The sequence below is a fragment of the Ovis canadensis genome, chromosome 19 (assembly GCF_042477335.2).
Source record: "Ovis canadensis isolate MfBH-ARS-UI-01 breed Bighorn chromosome 19, ARS-UI_OviCan_v2, whole genome shotgun sequence".
NCBI classification, from domain to species: Eukaryota; Metazoa; Chordata; class Mammalia; order Artiodactyla; family Bovidae; genus Ovis; species Ovis canadensis.
Genome location: NC_091263.1, coordinates 33837324 through 33855364, shown reverse-complemented (window position 1 = coordinate 33855364; position 18041 = coordinate 33837324). Strand labels below are relative to the sequence as shown.

The 18041-nt window shown below is 39.7% G+C and overlaps 1 protein-coding gene across 1 annotated transcript in view; it reads left to right on the top strand.

Annotated features, from left to right (window-relative positions):
• The window catches only part of GRM7 (glutamate metabotropic receptor 7), a 909573-nt gene that overhangs the window by 274734 nt on the left and 616798 nt on the right, over positions 1 to 18041 (top strand). The window contains exon 3 of the mRNA XM_069562189.1: positions 17770 to 17986. Within this exon, the coding sequence (XP_069418290.1) occupies positions 17770 to 17986 (217 nt within the window). The remainder of the gene's footprint in view (positions 1 to 17769; positions 17987 to 18041) is intronic.

Genomic DNA, 18041 nt, shown 5'->3' with positions numbered 1-18041 from the left:
GAAAGAAATCAAAGAGGACACTAATAGATGGAGAAATATACCATGTTCATGGATTGGAAGAATCAATATAGTGAAAATGAGTATACTACCCAAAGCAATCCCTATCAAGCTACAAGTGGTATTTTTCACAAAACTAGAACAAATAATTTCAAGATTTGTATGGAAATACAAAAAACCTCGAATAGCCAAAGCAATCTTGAGAAAGAAGAATGGAACTGGAGGAATCAACTTGCCTGACTTCAGGCTCTACTACAAAGCCACAGTCATCAAGACAGTATGGTACTGGCACAAAGACAGACATATAGATCAATGGAACAAAATAGAAAGCCCAGAGATAAATCCACACACATATGGACACCTTATCTTTGACAAAGGAGGCAAGAATATACAATGGAGTAAAGACAGTCTCTTTAACAAGTGGTGCTGGAAAAAAAAAAAAAAGTGGTGCTGGGAAAACTGGTCAACCACTTGTAAAAGAATGAAACTAGATCGCTTTCTAACACCACACACAAAAATAAACTGAAAATGGGTTAAAGATCTAAACGTAAGACCAGAAACTATGAAACTCCTAGAGGAGAACATAGGCAAAACACTCTCTGACATAAATCACAGCAGGATCCTCTATGATCCACCTCCCAGAATACTGGAAATAAAAGCAAAAATAAACAAATGGGATCTAATTAAAATTAAAAGCTGTACAACAAAGGAAACTATAAGCAAGGTGAAAAGACAGCCTTCTGAGTGGGAGAAAATAAAAGCAAATGAAGCAAATGACAAACAACTAATCTCAAAAATATACAAGCAACTTATGCAGCTCAATTCCAGAAAAATAACCCAATCAAAAAATGGGCCAAAGAACTAAATAGACATTTCTCCAAAGAAGACATACAGATGGCTAACAAACACATGAAAAGATGCTCAACATCACTCATTATCAGAGAAATGCAAATCAAGATCACAATGAGGTACCATTTCACACCAGTCAGAATGACTGTGATCCAAAAGTCTGCAAGCAATAAATGCTGGAGAGGGTGTGGAGAAAAGGGAACCCTCTTAAACTGTTGGTGGGAATGCAAACTAGTACAGCTACTATGGAGAACAGTGTGGAGATTCCTTTAAAAATTGCAAATAGAACTGCCTTATGACCCAGCAATCCCACTGCTGGGCATACACACCAAGGAAACCAGAATTGAAAGAGACACATGTACCCCAATGTTCATCACAGCACTGTTTATAATAGCCAGGACATGGAAACAACCTAGATGTCCATCAGCAGATGAATGGATAAGAAAGCTGTGGTACATATACACAATGGAGTATTACTCAGCCATTAAAAAGAATACATTTGAATCAGTTCTAATGAGGTGGATGAAACTGGAGCCAATTATACAGAGTGAAGTAAGCCAGAAAGAAAAACACCAATACAGTATACTAACACATATATATGGAATTTAGGAAGATGGCAATGACGACCCTGTATGCAAGTCAGGAAAAAAGACACAGATGTGTATAACGGACTTTTGGACTCAGAGGGAGAGGGAGAGGGTGGGAAGATTTGGGAGAATGGGAATTCTAACATGTATACTATCATGTAAGAATTGAATCGCCAGTCTGTTCAATACAGGATACAGGATGCTTGGGGCTGGTGCACAGGGGTGATCCAGAGGGATGATATGGGATGGGAGGTGGGAGGGAGGTTCAGGATTGGGAACTCATGTACACCCTTGGTGGATTCATGTCAATGCATGGCAAAACCAATACAGTATTGTAAAATAAAGTAAAAATAAAAATGTAAAAGCTGCAGCTAAAATAGGGATGGGTGTAATAATTTTATTTCTCGAGGGAGGTGTTTGGGCCAATGAAAGACATGAGAACAGAAACCATTACAAGCCCACTGGCTTGCTGTTTGCATTCTATTTAATATAAATTCAAATATTTAACAGCAGTTATATCAAGTTCTATTAATCCTGGATGAACGTCACCAGTATTTTGGATGTCTGGTTAAAGCATAACCATTCCAAACCTTTACTGTTTGTTTTCCTTTGTATCTTCTTTTGTGTCCATCCAGGGACTAGGAAGATGGGCTGAGAGAAAATAAGACAAATGTTCAGCTTTGCTTCTTTCGCCATTCCCTGTGATCTGCAGGCACTGGAGTTCCTTATGAACAAAATCAGCAGATTCCTTATTGTCCCTAAAGCAGGAAATAGCCTGCTTCCGATACCAAATGAACCATGTGAACCTTTCATCCCAGAAGCCTCGTTGAAGAATCAGTGACATTTTCTCTGACTGCATCCATGTTAAGAGATGCAAGTATTTGAGTGAAGGCACCTCTTAATTATTACCCTGGAGGTATTTGGGACTTAGGAATAACTCTTGGAATTTCTGTTTATGTGTCACCTAACCATTCTTCTGAGAGTGCCATCACTGATGTTACAAAGATGCTTCATGTTTTATTAGCCTATAAGAATAATTACTGTAATAAGAGAAGATACAAAATAAATTTAAGTAGACATTAAGTTTACTTCATCATCTTATCTTATCCTTTTCTATAAATTAAGTGGAATTATGGATTCTACCATCAAGCCATACAAGTTTCTCTATTTTCTTAAGAAGAAGCCTGCTTCTTCATCACTCTCTACATTTGTCTTTATCCTTCTCTTCTCCAGACTAGGCTTTTCTTGGCTTCTTTGTTGGGGAGAGCTGCCTTCTGTCCTCCAGTTAGTTTAAACATCTCTTGGTTGTGTCTTCTCCAAAATTCCACTTTCTCAGGGTTGTCCTCACATTAGTGACCCTTCAGTATTTAATTTAGACCAGTTTCCCCCACCAAAATGGTTTCTTGGGAACAAGACTAATCTAATGATTCTGTGGAACAAAAGGATGTTAGACCATATGTAAAAGTCACACATTATATTCTGTCATGTGTGAGTAACAATATGTGAATGCATTCAGGGAATTCTTAATGCATTCTTTAAAAAAAATTCTTACATGCTGCAAGTATGTCAAATTCAAGTTAATTTTTGTGTTTCTCACCATGAGACACAATTATTCATTTGCTAAATATTCACTTATCTATCTTCTTTCCTGTGAAGAGAATCCAGACTTTCCCCATGGAAAGAGGAAACCCATCCTCAGGGGAAGAATCATAAGTCAATCATGGCTATCATCGCTTAAAGTAGGGATGAAAATATGATGAAGTTTCAGCCAATGAGATATGAGGAAAGATCATGAGGACAGGAACATCCCAAAATAAAATCTCTTGGTCAGAAATCAAGTAGATTGTTTCCATGTCCTGGCTATTATAAACAGTGCTGCGATGAACATTGGGGTACATGTGTCTCTTTCAATTCTGGTTTCCTCGGTGTGTATGCCCAGAAGTGGGATTGCTGGGTCATAAGGCAGTTCTATTTGCAATTTTTAAAGGAATCTCCACACTGTTCTCCATAGTGGCTGTACTAGTTTGCATTCCCACCAACAGTGTAGGAGGGTTCCCTTTTCTCCACACCCTCTCCAGCATTTATTGCTTGCAGATTTTTGGATCGCAGCCATTCTGACTGGTGTGAAGTGGTACCTCATTGTGGTTTTGATTTGCATTTCTCTAATAATGAGTGATGTTGAGCATCTTTTCATGTGTTTGTTAGCCATCCGTATGTCTTCTTTGGAGAAATGTCTATTTAGTTCTTTGGCCCATTTTTTGATTGGGTCGTTTATTTTTCTGGAGTTGAGCTGCATAAGTTGCTTGTATATTTGATAAGAAAGCTGTGGTACATATACACAATGGAGTATTACTCAGCCGTTAAAAAGAATTCATTTGAATCAGTTCTGATGAGATGGATGAAACTGGAGCCAATTATACAGAGTGAAGTAAGCCAGAAAGAAAAACACCAATACAGTATACTAACACATATATATGGAATTTAGGAAGATGGCAATGACGACCCTGTATGCAAGTCAGGAAAAAAGACACAGATGTGTATAACGGACTTTTGGACTCAGAGGGAGAGGGAGAGGGTGGGAAGATTTGGGAGAATGGGAATTCTAACATGTATACTATCATGTAAGAATTGAATCGCCAGTCCATGTCTGACGTAGGGCGCAGCATGCTTGGGGCTGGTGCATGGGGATGACCCAGAGAGATGTTGTGGGGAGGGAGGTGGGAGGGGGGGTCATGTTTGGGAACGCATGTAAGAATTAAAGATTTTTTTTAAAAAAATAAAAAATTAAAAAAAAATTAAAAAAAAAAAGAAATCAAGTAGATAAGAGAAAGGCTTTGTCTACGAGTGCTCTCCCTTCCTTCTCTCTTGTTGTTATTATTAATTTGGGGGTGGGTGCTGCACTGGGTCTTTGATGCTGCCTTTGGGCTTTCTCTAGTTGTGGTGAGCAGGGCTACTCTTCACTGTGGTGCACAGGCTTCTCATTGTGGCAGCTTCTCTTACTGCAGAGCGCAGGCTCTAGAACGTGTGGGCTTCAGTAGTTGCAGCATGGGGCTCAGTAGTTGCAGTGCACAGGCTCCGGTGCTCCTTGGCATGTGAAATCTTCCCAGACCAGGGATCGAACCCACGTCCTGTGCACTGTTAGCCGGACTTCCAACCACTGGGCCACCAGATAAGTCCTACCTCCTTTCCTTATCTTAATGTCATGTGAAGTGTGATGCCTAAAGCACCAGGAATCACCTTAGGAATCTGACACAAAGGTTAAGAGAACTTCAGTGAAAAAATCTAATTCCCTGGCATGGTTGAGTCCCTAAACCAATCCGAAAACCAGGTACATCCAGATTTATTTTGTGATTTTATTTTCTAAGTCACTGTTTATTTATTTATTGAAGTATAGTTGGCTTACAGTATTGTTTTAGTTTTAGGTATGCAAAAAGTGATTCAGTTACACATATATATGTATCTATTTTTTTCTTTTCAGATTCTTTCTCCTTATAGGTAATTAACTCACTAATAACTAAGTTATGTAGGTCACTATAATGTTACTTGTAGCCCAAAGTATCCTCACTAGTGACTTTCAGATACCAATGACACCTCAATATTTCTGCACATCTATATTGTACATGATGTGGTCTGATAAGATACATAAAAGAAAACAGTTTATTTCCTCATGGAATCTGGTGGCATGCAACAATGTTAATAATAAAAATGGGATGAAAGTTGAGTAACAGCAGAGAGTGATGGAAGACCCAAGAGAGAACTCTCTGCTTCGCTGGAGAGGATCAGGGGAAGTTCCACAAAGTGGTTTGCATAAAATAAACCTGTATCTTGAAGCAGTATTAGGATTTAAGTAAGCAAGGATAGGAGGCAGTTATTTCAGACCTGTACATAAGCTTATATATAAATAAGAGAAGGCCACAGTGAAGAAAATGCATTAGTCTGTAAAGTGGTAAATAAATGTATTTACTGTAAATGGTCTGCAAAGTGGCCTGGAAAATGTATCTGGTCTGATAAACTTAATTATATATATATTTTGGAATAACTTGGCTGTTTTCTGTGAGTGTGTCTCTGTCTGTCTATGCTTTAGGACACTTTGGAGGCTTTAAAATGCTACTTTACTCAAATTTTACCTTCTCCCTTTCTGTGGTACCACTCCAAGTTATTCTCTTATTTAACCATTTGTTTTCTTCATAGTCTGTATCTGTGTGTATGTGTGTCTGTGTATATTATGCTTGTGTATGTCTGTGTGTGTGTGTGTGTGTGTAATATAAGTGTGCGTATGTGTGGGTACTTTTATGGTTACATATATACTTGTATGTAAACACACACACGTGTGTATATATATATATATGTATGTATGTGAGGTACTTATATGTTTATGTATTAGGTTGTCAGACATCTAAAATTGGTTTATCTCCTTAATTATTATGTCTATAGCTTCTAAACTTTACAGCTAAAAAATGGTCATATGCTGCTTCTGTAGTTTTGCATTATCTGAATTAAATAATAGGAATTATTTACTGTGCAAAACTCTTGTGAATTATCTTTTTTGCATTAACACGTAGTCATCAAATTCTTGTTTACTTGGAATTTGAGCCATATGAAAGCTAAAACAGGCAGCATAGTTTTCCTCATTTTTGTGAGGGGAAAAAGTAAATACATGTTTGTCAAGTAAGCCTCTTTCAGGGAATCAAAGGATCAGCACAGATCTGACTTCACCTTCTGGAATGTCTGCATCTGGAGTCTTATACAATGAGAGTCAGTGTGCCTGCAGCCCTGCCAGACTCTGACCCTGAAAAGTGGTTTCAGAATCGTTGAGAGAAGATTGCATCATGTTCAGTAGCATTTCTCAGTGCACTTTATTACGCTCTTGCTTTTTCACAACTGGAATTCACACAAAGGCTAGATCATAGTTTGCTAAAATATTCAGTTAACTATAATGCTTCATTTTCAACCATCCATAATAATTAAGTCCTCTTTTTTTTTTTTTTTTTTTTTACTATAATGTGCTCAGGAAAGTGGCAATGGTTCTCAAACAGAAAATAAGTTTAGATTTAATTTCATTCTCTCCTGAAAAGCACTTTTTTCACTTTTAAGAGTTTCCTGGCTGCATCCCTGTAAAGGACTGAGCCTTTTGGTAGCATTGTCATTGTGCTCTCTTCTGAGAAACCAGATGACTGAGGTGGCTGGGAACACACTGAGCTTTGATAAGTGGGAAAATTGGCAGGTAGAAAAGAAAAACAGATGGGATAGAGAGGCCACAAGACAAAAAAAAAGATCTTTTATTTTCACTTTTTGACCACGTTGCTGTGACTTTGGTGGTCCCTTTGCCCTGACAAACCTCATGCCCAGTGGTTCTCAACCACATCAATTTTGAACTGCCTCCCTGCTCCCTAATGCCACACACACACACACACACACACACACACACACACTTTGTGTTGTCTGCACACACACACACACACTTTGTGTTGTCTGCAGTTCAATTCAGTTCAGGCGCTCAGTCATGTCCGACTCTTTGTGACCCCATGAATTGCAGCACACCAGGCCTCCCTGTTCATCACCATCTCCCGGAGTTCACTCAGACTCACGTCCATCCAGTCCGTGATGCCATCCAGCCATCTCATCCTCTGTCGTCCCCTTCTCCTCCTGCCCCCAATCCCTCCCAGCATCAGAGTCTTTTCCAGTGAGTCAACTCTCCGCATGAGATGGCCAAAGTACTGGAGTTTCAGCTCTAGCATCATTCCTTCCAAAGAAATCCCAGGGCTGATCTCCTTCAGAATGGACTGGTTGGATCTCCTTGCAGTCCAAGGGACTCTCATGAGTCTTCTCCAACACTGCAGTTCAAAAGCATCAATTCTTTGGTGCTCAGCCTTCTTTACAGTCCAACTCTCACATCCATACATGACCACAGGAAAAACCATAGCCTTGACTAGACAGACCTTAGTGGGCAAAGTAATGCCTCTGCTTTTGAATATACTATCTAGGTTGGTCATAACTTAGTATGAACATAACATAGTATGAACCCTGTTGTCTGCAGTCATTTCTGATTATGAAAACTGCTAGATACACTACTATTATCTGGGGACAGAGGTCAGGGATACTTCTTTTTTTTATTTTTTATTTTATTTTTATTTTTTTTAGGGATACTTCTAAATAGCCTACACTGCACATGATGGCCCTTCTTCCTAGCACACAATGAATTATCTGACCCCATCATCAGCAGTACCAAGGTCAAGAGATGTCACTCTGTAGAGATTTGACACTTATTTGCTGGAGAAACACCTTAAAATAGCTAGGACATGGAAGCAACCCAGATGTCCATCGGCAGACGAATGGATAAGGAAACTATGGTACATATATACAATAGAATATTACTCAGCTATAAAAAGGAATGCATGTGAGTCAATTCTAATGAGGTGGATGAAGGTGCAGCCTATTATACCGAGTGAAGTAAGTCAGAAGAGAAACACCAATACGATATATTAACACATATATAGAACAGTTAGAAAGACAGTAACCATGATCCTATATGCAAGGCAGCAAAAGAGACACAGATATAAAGAACAGACTTTTGGACTCTGTGGGAGAAGGCGAGGGTGGGATGATTTGAGAGCTTAGCATTGAAACAGGTACATTACCATGTATAAGATAGATGGCCAGTGAAAGTGTGATGCATGAAGCAGGGCACCCAAAGTCAATGCTCTGGGACAACCTAGAGGGATAAGCTAGGGAGGGATGTGGGAGGGGGGTTCAGGATGGGGGAACACATGCGCACCCTTGGCTGATTCATGTTGACGTATGGCAAAAGCCATCACAATATGTAAAGTAATTACCCTCCAGTTAAAATAATTAATTTAAAAAAAAAAGTCAGCCTTTTGGGTTTGAAACCAAACCTCTAGTTGTGAGAATCTGAACCTCGGAGCCTGATAAAGACCGACGATCATTTCTAATGTATTAAGAAATGCTAAAAGAAGTGTTTACATTCATTGCTTTTTGTTTCTTAATATATGATTGTGTATAGGAATACTGGACAGAGAGAAATATTTCATAGACATGTAAGATTAGTATGAACCCTGAAAGGTCGTAACAATTATTTCTGCCCTTTTCTTCTCTCTTTTTGCTTCAAATATATGCTAGTGATTTCTGTGGTGCCAGGTTGGGAGGGAAATTTTGCTTTGTCCATTGTCATTTTATGTTATGGAAATATGGGTGGAAGTGTTTCTTTAATCTACCGAAGGCCTCAGAAAGCCTGTTTACATGCTACATACACACACACATGAGACACACGTGCAACCCCTCACACACAGAGAGCGTCTGTCTAAGTAGATAGCACTGGACAAGACAGCCCTATATGTGACTGTGATATGTACTGTTTTCATTTGGGAATAATTCATGTTTTCCCTGCGGTACATCTTGGGTCTATATGATTAACTTCATTTTATGGACAGAGAAATAATCCTGAAGAGTTTGTCTGACCTGATGGCAGGTCCAGGTGTTTCTGTTTTGGCTGCTGTAAACCACCCAGGAGTTAGTTTTCTCTTGATCTTCTGTGTTGTAAAAGAAGTGGGGAGAGACAAGTTTTATCTCCAGTCTTGTTTCTAACATTTGCCACCTGTGAAATGTGAAGGCTTTCCTCCTTTCCCCCAGCAAAATCATCTTCATTGTCATCACTAAGCACAAGCTTATATTATTTTCTCTCAGACATTTTAGTAAGAATGTTTCTTTTGTCTGTTAATTCTGACCTTGCCTCCATACTGCATGTCTCTTGTCCATTCACCTTGGTCTTGATCATGTCCTGTGATTCCCTCTGTCAGCCATGTAGCTAAAGGAATCCTATGTTTTTGTTGATCAGCTCTTGTCACACAAAGCATTTGGACCCTCCTGTACCATCGTCTCTATGTAAGCGACAGGAACTCAGTGATGTGGAAAGCAAAATAGTCACTATTTGTGGTAATATGTGTATCTGTTATATTGTTTAGTCACTAAGTCATGTCTGACTCTTATGACCCTAACTGGTAGACCAGAACTGGATGACCTGGACGGTAGCCTGCCAGGCTCCTCTGTTCATGGGATTCTCTAGGCAAGAATACTGGAGTGGGTTGCCACTTTCTTCTCCAGGAGATCTTCCCGACACAGGGATCAAACTCCCATCTCCTGCTTGGCCAGTGGATTCTTTACCACTGTGCCACCTAGGAAGCACATGTCTATTGTAAGGTGTTGCAGAATTCCATGGAATTCTATATGTAAAGTATTGCACATCCAAAAGCCTGGTAAACAGAGATATGTAATCAATCTATAATAAAAATAACATTCTTTGAATTATGCATAGACATATTTGCCTTGCAATATATGCATAAAATTACTTGGTTCCAAGAAGATGGTTACTACCACTTACCGAATATTGAAGGTATTTGGTGTCATGCAATTAAAGAAATAAAAGGCAAAGGAAAATGAGCTGTGATATTTGATGATAATCTCTGTCATGAGTAATTTAAAGTTGAGTGAGATTCCAGACTTTAAATGCATTCAAAAGTATTAGTCATTCCTCAGTACTTTGAAATAAAGAAACACTATCAAAAATCAGAATTGAAACCCACCCATCCTAATGTGAGCAGAGGTGTTATCTAGGGAAGATGTACATATAAATCGTGGAGAGTGATGCTTCAAAGAAGGAACCTGAAAGGATTATTTGACCATTTTTCCCTTTTTGGGGGGATCCATATCAATAAAGCTTAATAAGAACTTAGGCAAGAATTACTGCCAACTGTGAATTTAATAGTGCCCCACTGGGAGTTCATTAATATCTCAGTAGGTACACTGAAGCGTTATCTTAATTGTTCATGATACTTCCAAAAATTGCCTTTTACAATTTTTGTGGAAACTGCCCTCTGGAACAAGTGTTAGTACATTTTGGATTGCCTTTCTTTACTATGCAAATTCCCCAGGAACATGGAACCATAAACCTCATTTACCTTTCCAAAAGAAGTTCCCAGGTGACTGACTTTGTTATAAGCACTGCCCTTATAGCATAAACAAGAAGAAGCTCAAAATGTGTGAAGCAATTTTAGATCTTTGATTTATTTCTATGTAAATGAAATGGTTCTTTCATTTTTATAAATACTTAGGCAGTTACTTTTTTGATGACAGTCAAGTCTGTGTCAGAATGGTGGCAGGAAAAATTTGGATTTTTAAAGTATTTATATTATTGTAATCTGGTCCACATCTGGATTTGGGTTTTTGACAGATGTTGAGACTAAGATGATAAGACTAAGATGTTGAGACTAAGATGACAGATGCAGGATTGTATTTCCAAGCCCATGAGATCCCTTTGCCTTTAGCGTAATTATGAAATAAAACTAAATTTAGAAGGAATCTATCTTGCCAACACTTGGAAAGTGAAAGTGCTTCATAGCAAGGTTGTCTTGCAGAGTTAGCTTGGACTCTGGGTACTGTGGTGTATGTTGCTTGGAGTTGTCCAGTCTTAGCCATAAGGGAGGGAAAAAAAAAAAACAAAAACCCAGAATGAACAGTCCCTAAGTGACTCCCTAGGTCTCTTTATCTTTGAACCATGTCTGTGTTAGCATATCCTACCTTCCAGTGATGAAGAAGGAAATCCAAGGGGAAAATGTGCCAGGAAAAAGAAAGAGTAAGAAGAGCGCTTGCTGCTGTGACTGTCGTTGCCCCTGAAAGCCACTGCTTGCAGGCAAGGGCCACTCACAAGTTCTGTGGGTCCCTATGGCCGTACCAACCCTATGCATGAAGGACTCTGTTCCCTCTGGATTATTCCATTCATTACTGGCTTTCTCTTTCATTCAGTAAATAATGATAAAGTTCATGTTCTATACCCCGTGCACTGTATCTAGTAGTGATAAAATGATGAACAAGGTCTTTACCCTCCGGGGGGCCAGTGCACTCCAGGAAAGATGCAAACAACAGATAATTTTAATAAGTTGTGACACTTGTTACCAAAGAAAACTAGTGCTCTAAAATAACCCATCAGTTGACTCCTGCTTTCTAGGCAAATAAGAGAGAGATTAGGAGGGGGCCTTTAGCACCTCTTAGTGACTGGTGTGTGCCACGGATTGGTTAGAATTTAACTTTGGAAGATTCCTTCAGCTCAGTTCAGTTCAGTTGCTCAGTTGTGTCCAACTCTTTGTGACCACAGGGACTGCAGCATGCCAGGCCTCCCTGTCCTTCACCAACTCCTCCTGGAGCTTGCTCATACTGATGTCCATCGAGGCAGCGATGCCATCCAACCATCTCATCCTCTGTCGTTCACTTCTCCTCCTTCCTTCAGTCTTTCCCAGAATCAGGGTCTTTTCCAATGAGTCAGTTCTTTGAATCAGGTGGCCAAAGTATTGGAGCTGCAGTTTCAGCATCAGTCCTTCCAATGAATATTCAGGACTGATTTCCTTTAGGATAGACTGGTTGGATCTCCTTGCAGTCCAATCACTTGTGTTGGTGAGATATAAATATTGATGAATTGAAAGTTTTTTACAGTGTGGAGATGTAAGTTATCTACATATCCATTTTAACTATCTTGAAAGTGTTTTTCCCTTAACCTATTTCTCTGAGATTTACAGAAATTCTTGGTGTGTGTTAGTCACTCAGTCGTGTCCAACTTTTTGCAACTGCATGGACTGTACCCTGCCAGGCTCCTCTGTCCATGGGGATTCTTCAGGGAAGAATATTGAGTGGGTTGCCAGTCCCTTCTCCATGGGATTTTCCCAACCCAAGGAACAAACCCCAGTCTCCTGCATTGCAGACGGATTCTCTACTGTGTGAACCATGAGGGAAGCCATCATAGAAATCCTTAAATGTGCATAAATATTTCAAAAGTTAAATAGAGTGAATTGGGCCTTTCTTCTCCTCCTTTAAGAATAATATACAAACTGGAGAAATTTTACTTGAGGGATTATGGGTTTTCTTTCTTTTACTGTTTGGTTTTCACTGTTTAAAAAGGGTCAGGAAAGTTGATTTCTACATAGATTTTTGAATGCTAACTTTGAGGCGTGAGATGTTTTTAACCTGATTTGACACTCATCATTAATAAAACCATTTTTTGATGGACAAATTTTTATTAAAAGTAAAGGATAACAATGAGATGAAAATGTAGTCCTATGATAAAGATGAAAAGTGTTTTTGGTTTTTAAATTAGAGAAAGGAAAGCTCAAAGGGAGATGGGATTATTTTTACATAGCAGAAGTGTGATTATACTAAATTGTCTTCATCAAAAGATTAGTTCTGCATTTCTGAAGGAGACTGGCAACTGGGTAGAGTTTCTATAGCAGAAAAAGAAAGTATATCTTACCAAGTGGAGCGTGTCAGTTAATCACTAAAGATGACTAGTAAGAATTTGGTCAGTTTCAGCTACCAGTTATAAGCACTTCAAACATTCTATAGGCTTGAACATTTGTCTGAAAACTGGTAATTACATATACAGGGTAACAGTTGATGAGTAATAGCATATTTCATAGGTTACATACATTCTTACTGTTCATCTCTTACTGCTGCCAGGAATTTCTTTATATGGCCATATGTTTATCTCAGAAATGAAATATGTTTATTCATTCATTCCTTATTCTAGCATCTTATATGTATAATATACAAATAAGTATAACTGAATATAGGATGTGTGTGTGTGATCATAAAGGAACCCTGTGAGTCTTAAGCCAGTAGGTGTTTCTTATTTGTAATGGAAGGGATAAACCACAGACAGCAACCATTTTCAAAGGGTAGTGAGGAAATAAATCTGCTACACTAGGATTTTCATCACTAAAATTTGGGGTGCAGTTTAGAAAATGCATTTGCTTTGGAGGCATTTCACAGCTGCAATGTTTTACAACAGCTACATAAATGCAAATTTAAGTAGAGGGTGGATGTATCTTTATTAGCCCTCCTTCAAAGGTAGAAAGGGATTTTGGCAAGGAAGTCATCTGTGCAACCACACAAAAATTTTGCATTTCCCCAAGTTGAAATTGATGGAATTGTACTGCCATGCTTGGCTTCTTCTCTTTTTATTTCTTGTAAGAAAGGTATTTTTCTTGCTCCTTCCCTTCTTCCCTTTAATTTTGCCCCAAACCTTTATTCGGCTGATATTTTTTTTCACTTAAAATTTATAATCCCTGAATGAAACATAGGATACTCAATCTATTCGCATATCTGTATACACTTTAATAAGACACCTACATGAAATGTTTGAACAACAGCCTAAGAGTGACCTGTAAGATTATTTTCAGTGGCTCTAGAGTAAGTGCTTTGCATGAAACTTGACTTACACTCCACTAATATACTACTCTTTCTTCTTTTATGCTTATTATTAAAAAGTTTTAGCAGTAATTTAACAAAGTATCATAGTTAAGAGTTCAGAAGTTTGCATTGGATTGTGTTAAGTTTGAATATGGCTCTATCTTACAACTTTGTGACCTGAAGCAAGCTTATATTCTATTTTTAGGGCCCAATTTCCTCTTTCATAAAATGACTTAATAATTGTATGACGTGAAGTGAGTGTTAGTCACTCAGTCGTATTGGACTCTTTGCAACACCATAGACTGTCTCCTCTGTCCTAAAGGATTCTCCAGGCAAGAATACTAGAGGGGGTAGCCATTTCCTTCTGCAAGGGATCTTCCTAACCTAACCCAGGGATCAAACCCAGATCTCCTGCATTGCAGGCAGATTCTTTACCATCTGAGCCACCAGGAAAGCCCTAGTACAGTGTAAAAAGTATAATGAAGAATGTTTACTGATGGTTAGATAAGGGGATGTGTATAGAACTTTCAGTGATAACCAACAGAGACCTATTGTATAGCACAGGGAGCTATACTCAATATTTTGTGTTAATTTATAAGGGAAAAGAATCTGAAAAGGAATATATTTATGTGTGTATATCCCATGGACTGTAGCCTGCCAAGATCTGTTCATAGATTTCTCCAGGAAAGAATAATGGAATGGGTTGCCATTACCTTCTTCAGGGCATCTTCCTGACCCAGGAATTGAACCATGGTCTCCTGCATTGCAGGCAGATTCCTTACTGTCTGAGCCAACAGGGAAACCCTATTTATGCACACATAGGTGTGTGTGTATATGTGTGCATATCTGAACCACTGTGTTGTAAAGAATCCGCCTGCAATGCGGGAGACCTGGATTTGATCCCTGGGTTGGGAAGATTCCCTGGAGAAGGGAAAGGCTACCCACTCCAGTATTCTGGCCCAGAGAATTCCATGGATTGTATAGTCCATGGGATTGCAAAGAGTCAGACACAACTGAGTGACTTTCACTTCACACATATGAAACTAACATGATATTGTAAATAAGATATATTTCAACAAAAATAAATGAATAAAACAAAATCCCTCTCTAAACTTTTAGAATACTCTTACTACATGATGAAGATTTAAATAGTAAATATTATTTCTAAAGCAATAATACTAGGAATATGTAAACATTAATGCTTTTGCTAGTGTGTCACAGAGAAAATGGGAAGTCAAATGTAGAGAATGGGTAAATATATTAAGAAAACACATGATTTTCTCTATTTTGATGGTTGATACCCCATGTATTAAGTGCCCACACTGTTCCAGGAATCACACTAAGCAATGCCCATTTGTTATTCCAATGCAATCTTATTCTAATTAATAATGTAACCAACTCAATGAAGTGAAATACTCACCCAGTAAACACAAGTGAACAGAAACATCAGGCTTCTATTCCATGTATTCTAAATACAAAATCCCATTTTCTTTCCCTTGCCCTTCATTCCCCCTGTAATTGAGAAATTACTCAGATAAAGACCATCAGGAGACTTGGAGTGAAGTGAAGTCGCTCAGTCGTGTCCGACTCTTTGTGACCCCATAGATTATAGCCTGTCAGGCTCCTCCATCCATGGGATTTTCCAGGCAAGACTGCTGGAGTGGATTGCCATTTCCTTCTCCAGGGGATCTTCCCGACCCAGGAATTGAACCCGGGTCTCCCACCTTGCAGGCAGACGCTTTACCATCTGAGCCACCAGGGAAGCCTGACTTTCTGAAAACTGTCTTTGGATTTTGAGTCAGAAATTGAGAGCCTGCCCCTAGTGGTCATAAGTCAGAACTGCATCAGGGACGGGCTGCATGGGAAATGGTGGGTCATCTGTTCCCAGGTGGTTCAGTTCAGTTCAGTTCAGTCACTCAGTCGTGTCCGACTTTTTGCGGCCCCATGGACTGCAGCATGCCAGGTCTCCCTGTCCATCACCAACTCCTGAAGTTTACCCAGACTCATGTCCATTGAGTCGGTGATGCCATCCAGTCATCTCATCCTCTGTCATCCCCTTCTCCTCACACCTTCAATGTTTCCCAGCATTAGGCTCTTTTCCAGTGAGACAGTTCTTCGCATCATGTGACCAAAGTATTGGAGTTTCAGCTTCAATATCAGTCCTTCCAATGAACACTCAGGACTGATCTCCTGTATGATGGGTTGGTTTGACCTCCTTGCAGTCCAAGGGACTCTCAAGAGTCTTCTCCAACACCACAGTTCAAAAGCAGCAAATCTTTGGCAGTCAGCTTTCTTTATGGTCCAGCTCTAATATCCATATGTGACTACTGGAAAAACCATAGCTTTGACTAGATGGACCTTTGTTGGCAAAGTAAAGTCTCTGCTTTTTAATATGCTGTTGAGGTTGGTCATAACTTTCCTTCCAAGGAGTAAGTGTCTTCTAATTTCATGGCTGCAGTCACCATCCCAGGTGGCTCAGTGGTAAAAACTCCACCTGCCGATGCAGGAGACACAGGTTTAATCCCTGAATAGTGAAGATCCCCTGGAGTAGGAAATGGCACCCCACTCCAGTATTCTTGCCTGGAAAATCCCATGGACAGAGGAGCCTGAAGGGCTACAGTCCATAGGGTCTCAAAGAGTCAGACATGACTTGGTGACTGAGCAGGCATGCAATACTGTTAGAACCAGGAGACCTGCTAAGTCGCTTCAGTCGTGTCTGACTCGTTGGACCCCATAGATGGCAACCCACCAGGCTCCCCCGCCCCTGGGACTGTCCAGGCAAGAACACTGGAGTGGGTTGCCATTTCCTTCTCCAATGCATGAAAGTGAAAAGTGAAAGTGAAGTCGCTCAGTCGTGTGGGACTCTTAGCGACCCCACGGACTGCAGCCCTCCAGGCTCCTCCATCCATTGGGGTGCCATTGCCTTCTCTGGGGATAAATCCTAGGAGAGTTACAACTAGAGTTTTGTAGAGGTTGGTCATTCTTACAGGTAGGTAATTGTACCTATCATGGTCTACTGCATGCTACTGTTAACAGAAAGAACTGCAGTGTATTGCATTGTAAAAACAACTAGCCTAGAGATCCTGGAGTTAGACCCTAAGCTATGTTCCTCATCTATGGCTGCTTCGGGTCTTTCCCTAGTATACTTGTGATCCCAGGTAAACGTTTATTTTTTTCCTAGGCTTCTTTCTATATGCATAATTGGCTTTAACTAAGATCACTACATCAGGACTACTCAGGTATTGCAATCTCACATGATCCTGGGACATAAATACTTTGCCAGCCGAGAGGAGTATTCTTTTCATTAGACTGCACTCTTGGAACCAGGGTCTTGGTATAGGATGACCCATATAGACACAAGTTCTAGAATTCTTGAGGCATTTGGTTAATCACATGTGAAGCTGAGGGTCAGATAATTCTGCAAAGGGAAAAAAGTAGGAATCAGAGGTCACTGTCATTCAATCAAGACAGTCAGCCTCTCTCAGTGTCCAAATGGAAGCTAAGAAAATTTTGAGAAAGGCCTTCCAAAGTGCATAAGCCACTGAAGTGATGGTGGGGCAGGGAGCCCTCTTGCCTTGGTCTTCAGGTGTTAGTGATCTACTTCATAATGTTCTTATGGAAAATAAACAATGCATGCAGCTTGCTTAGCTATTTCCTCACAGGTGATCAGCACTCAGTCAATGTTAGTTAGCTAATTACATCCACAAACATTCTCAAGATGTGTCAAATAATTCAACCTTTATATACCACATAGGCTGTCTTGTCTTTTGTTTGTATTAGTGTATAGTAACTAAAGCATTATTCACAATGTTAGAATGGTTATATATATTTTTTCTCCTAACCACCATGATGTAAGTAGTTCCCACTCCATTCCCATTCTTTTCTCCAAGAGGAGAAAAAAAAAGGTCACAACACAAAAATAGATGCATTTGGTTGCATTTAGGTGGTTTACACTTTCATGCAGTGTTTGGCAAACACACATCCGCTTTGGAGCTCAAGACCTGTATTTTAAGTAAATTGTCATAAGTACAAATGAATCTCTCCCATCTTGATGGTGCCCTCACGTAGTGCTTTCTTGTCTTTTCAGATCCCCCAGATTAGTTATGCATCAACAGCACCCGAGTTAAGTGATGACCGGCGCTATGACTTCTTCTCCCGTGTGGTCCCTCCCGATTCCTTTCAAGCCCAGGCCATGGTAGACATCGTAAAAGCCCTGGGTTGGAATTACGTGTCTACTCTCGCATCGGAAGGAAGTTACGGAGAGAAAGGTGTGGAATCCTTCACCCAGATATCCAAAGAGGCAGGTAGGATGAGATCACAGTGATCAAGATGACCCTGTTTAAATGTCTGTGGCTTTAG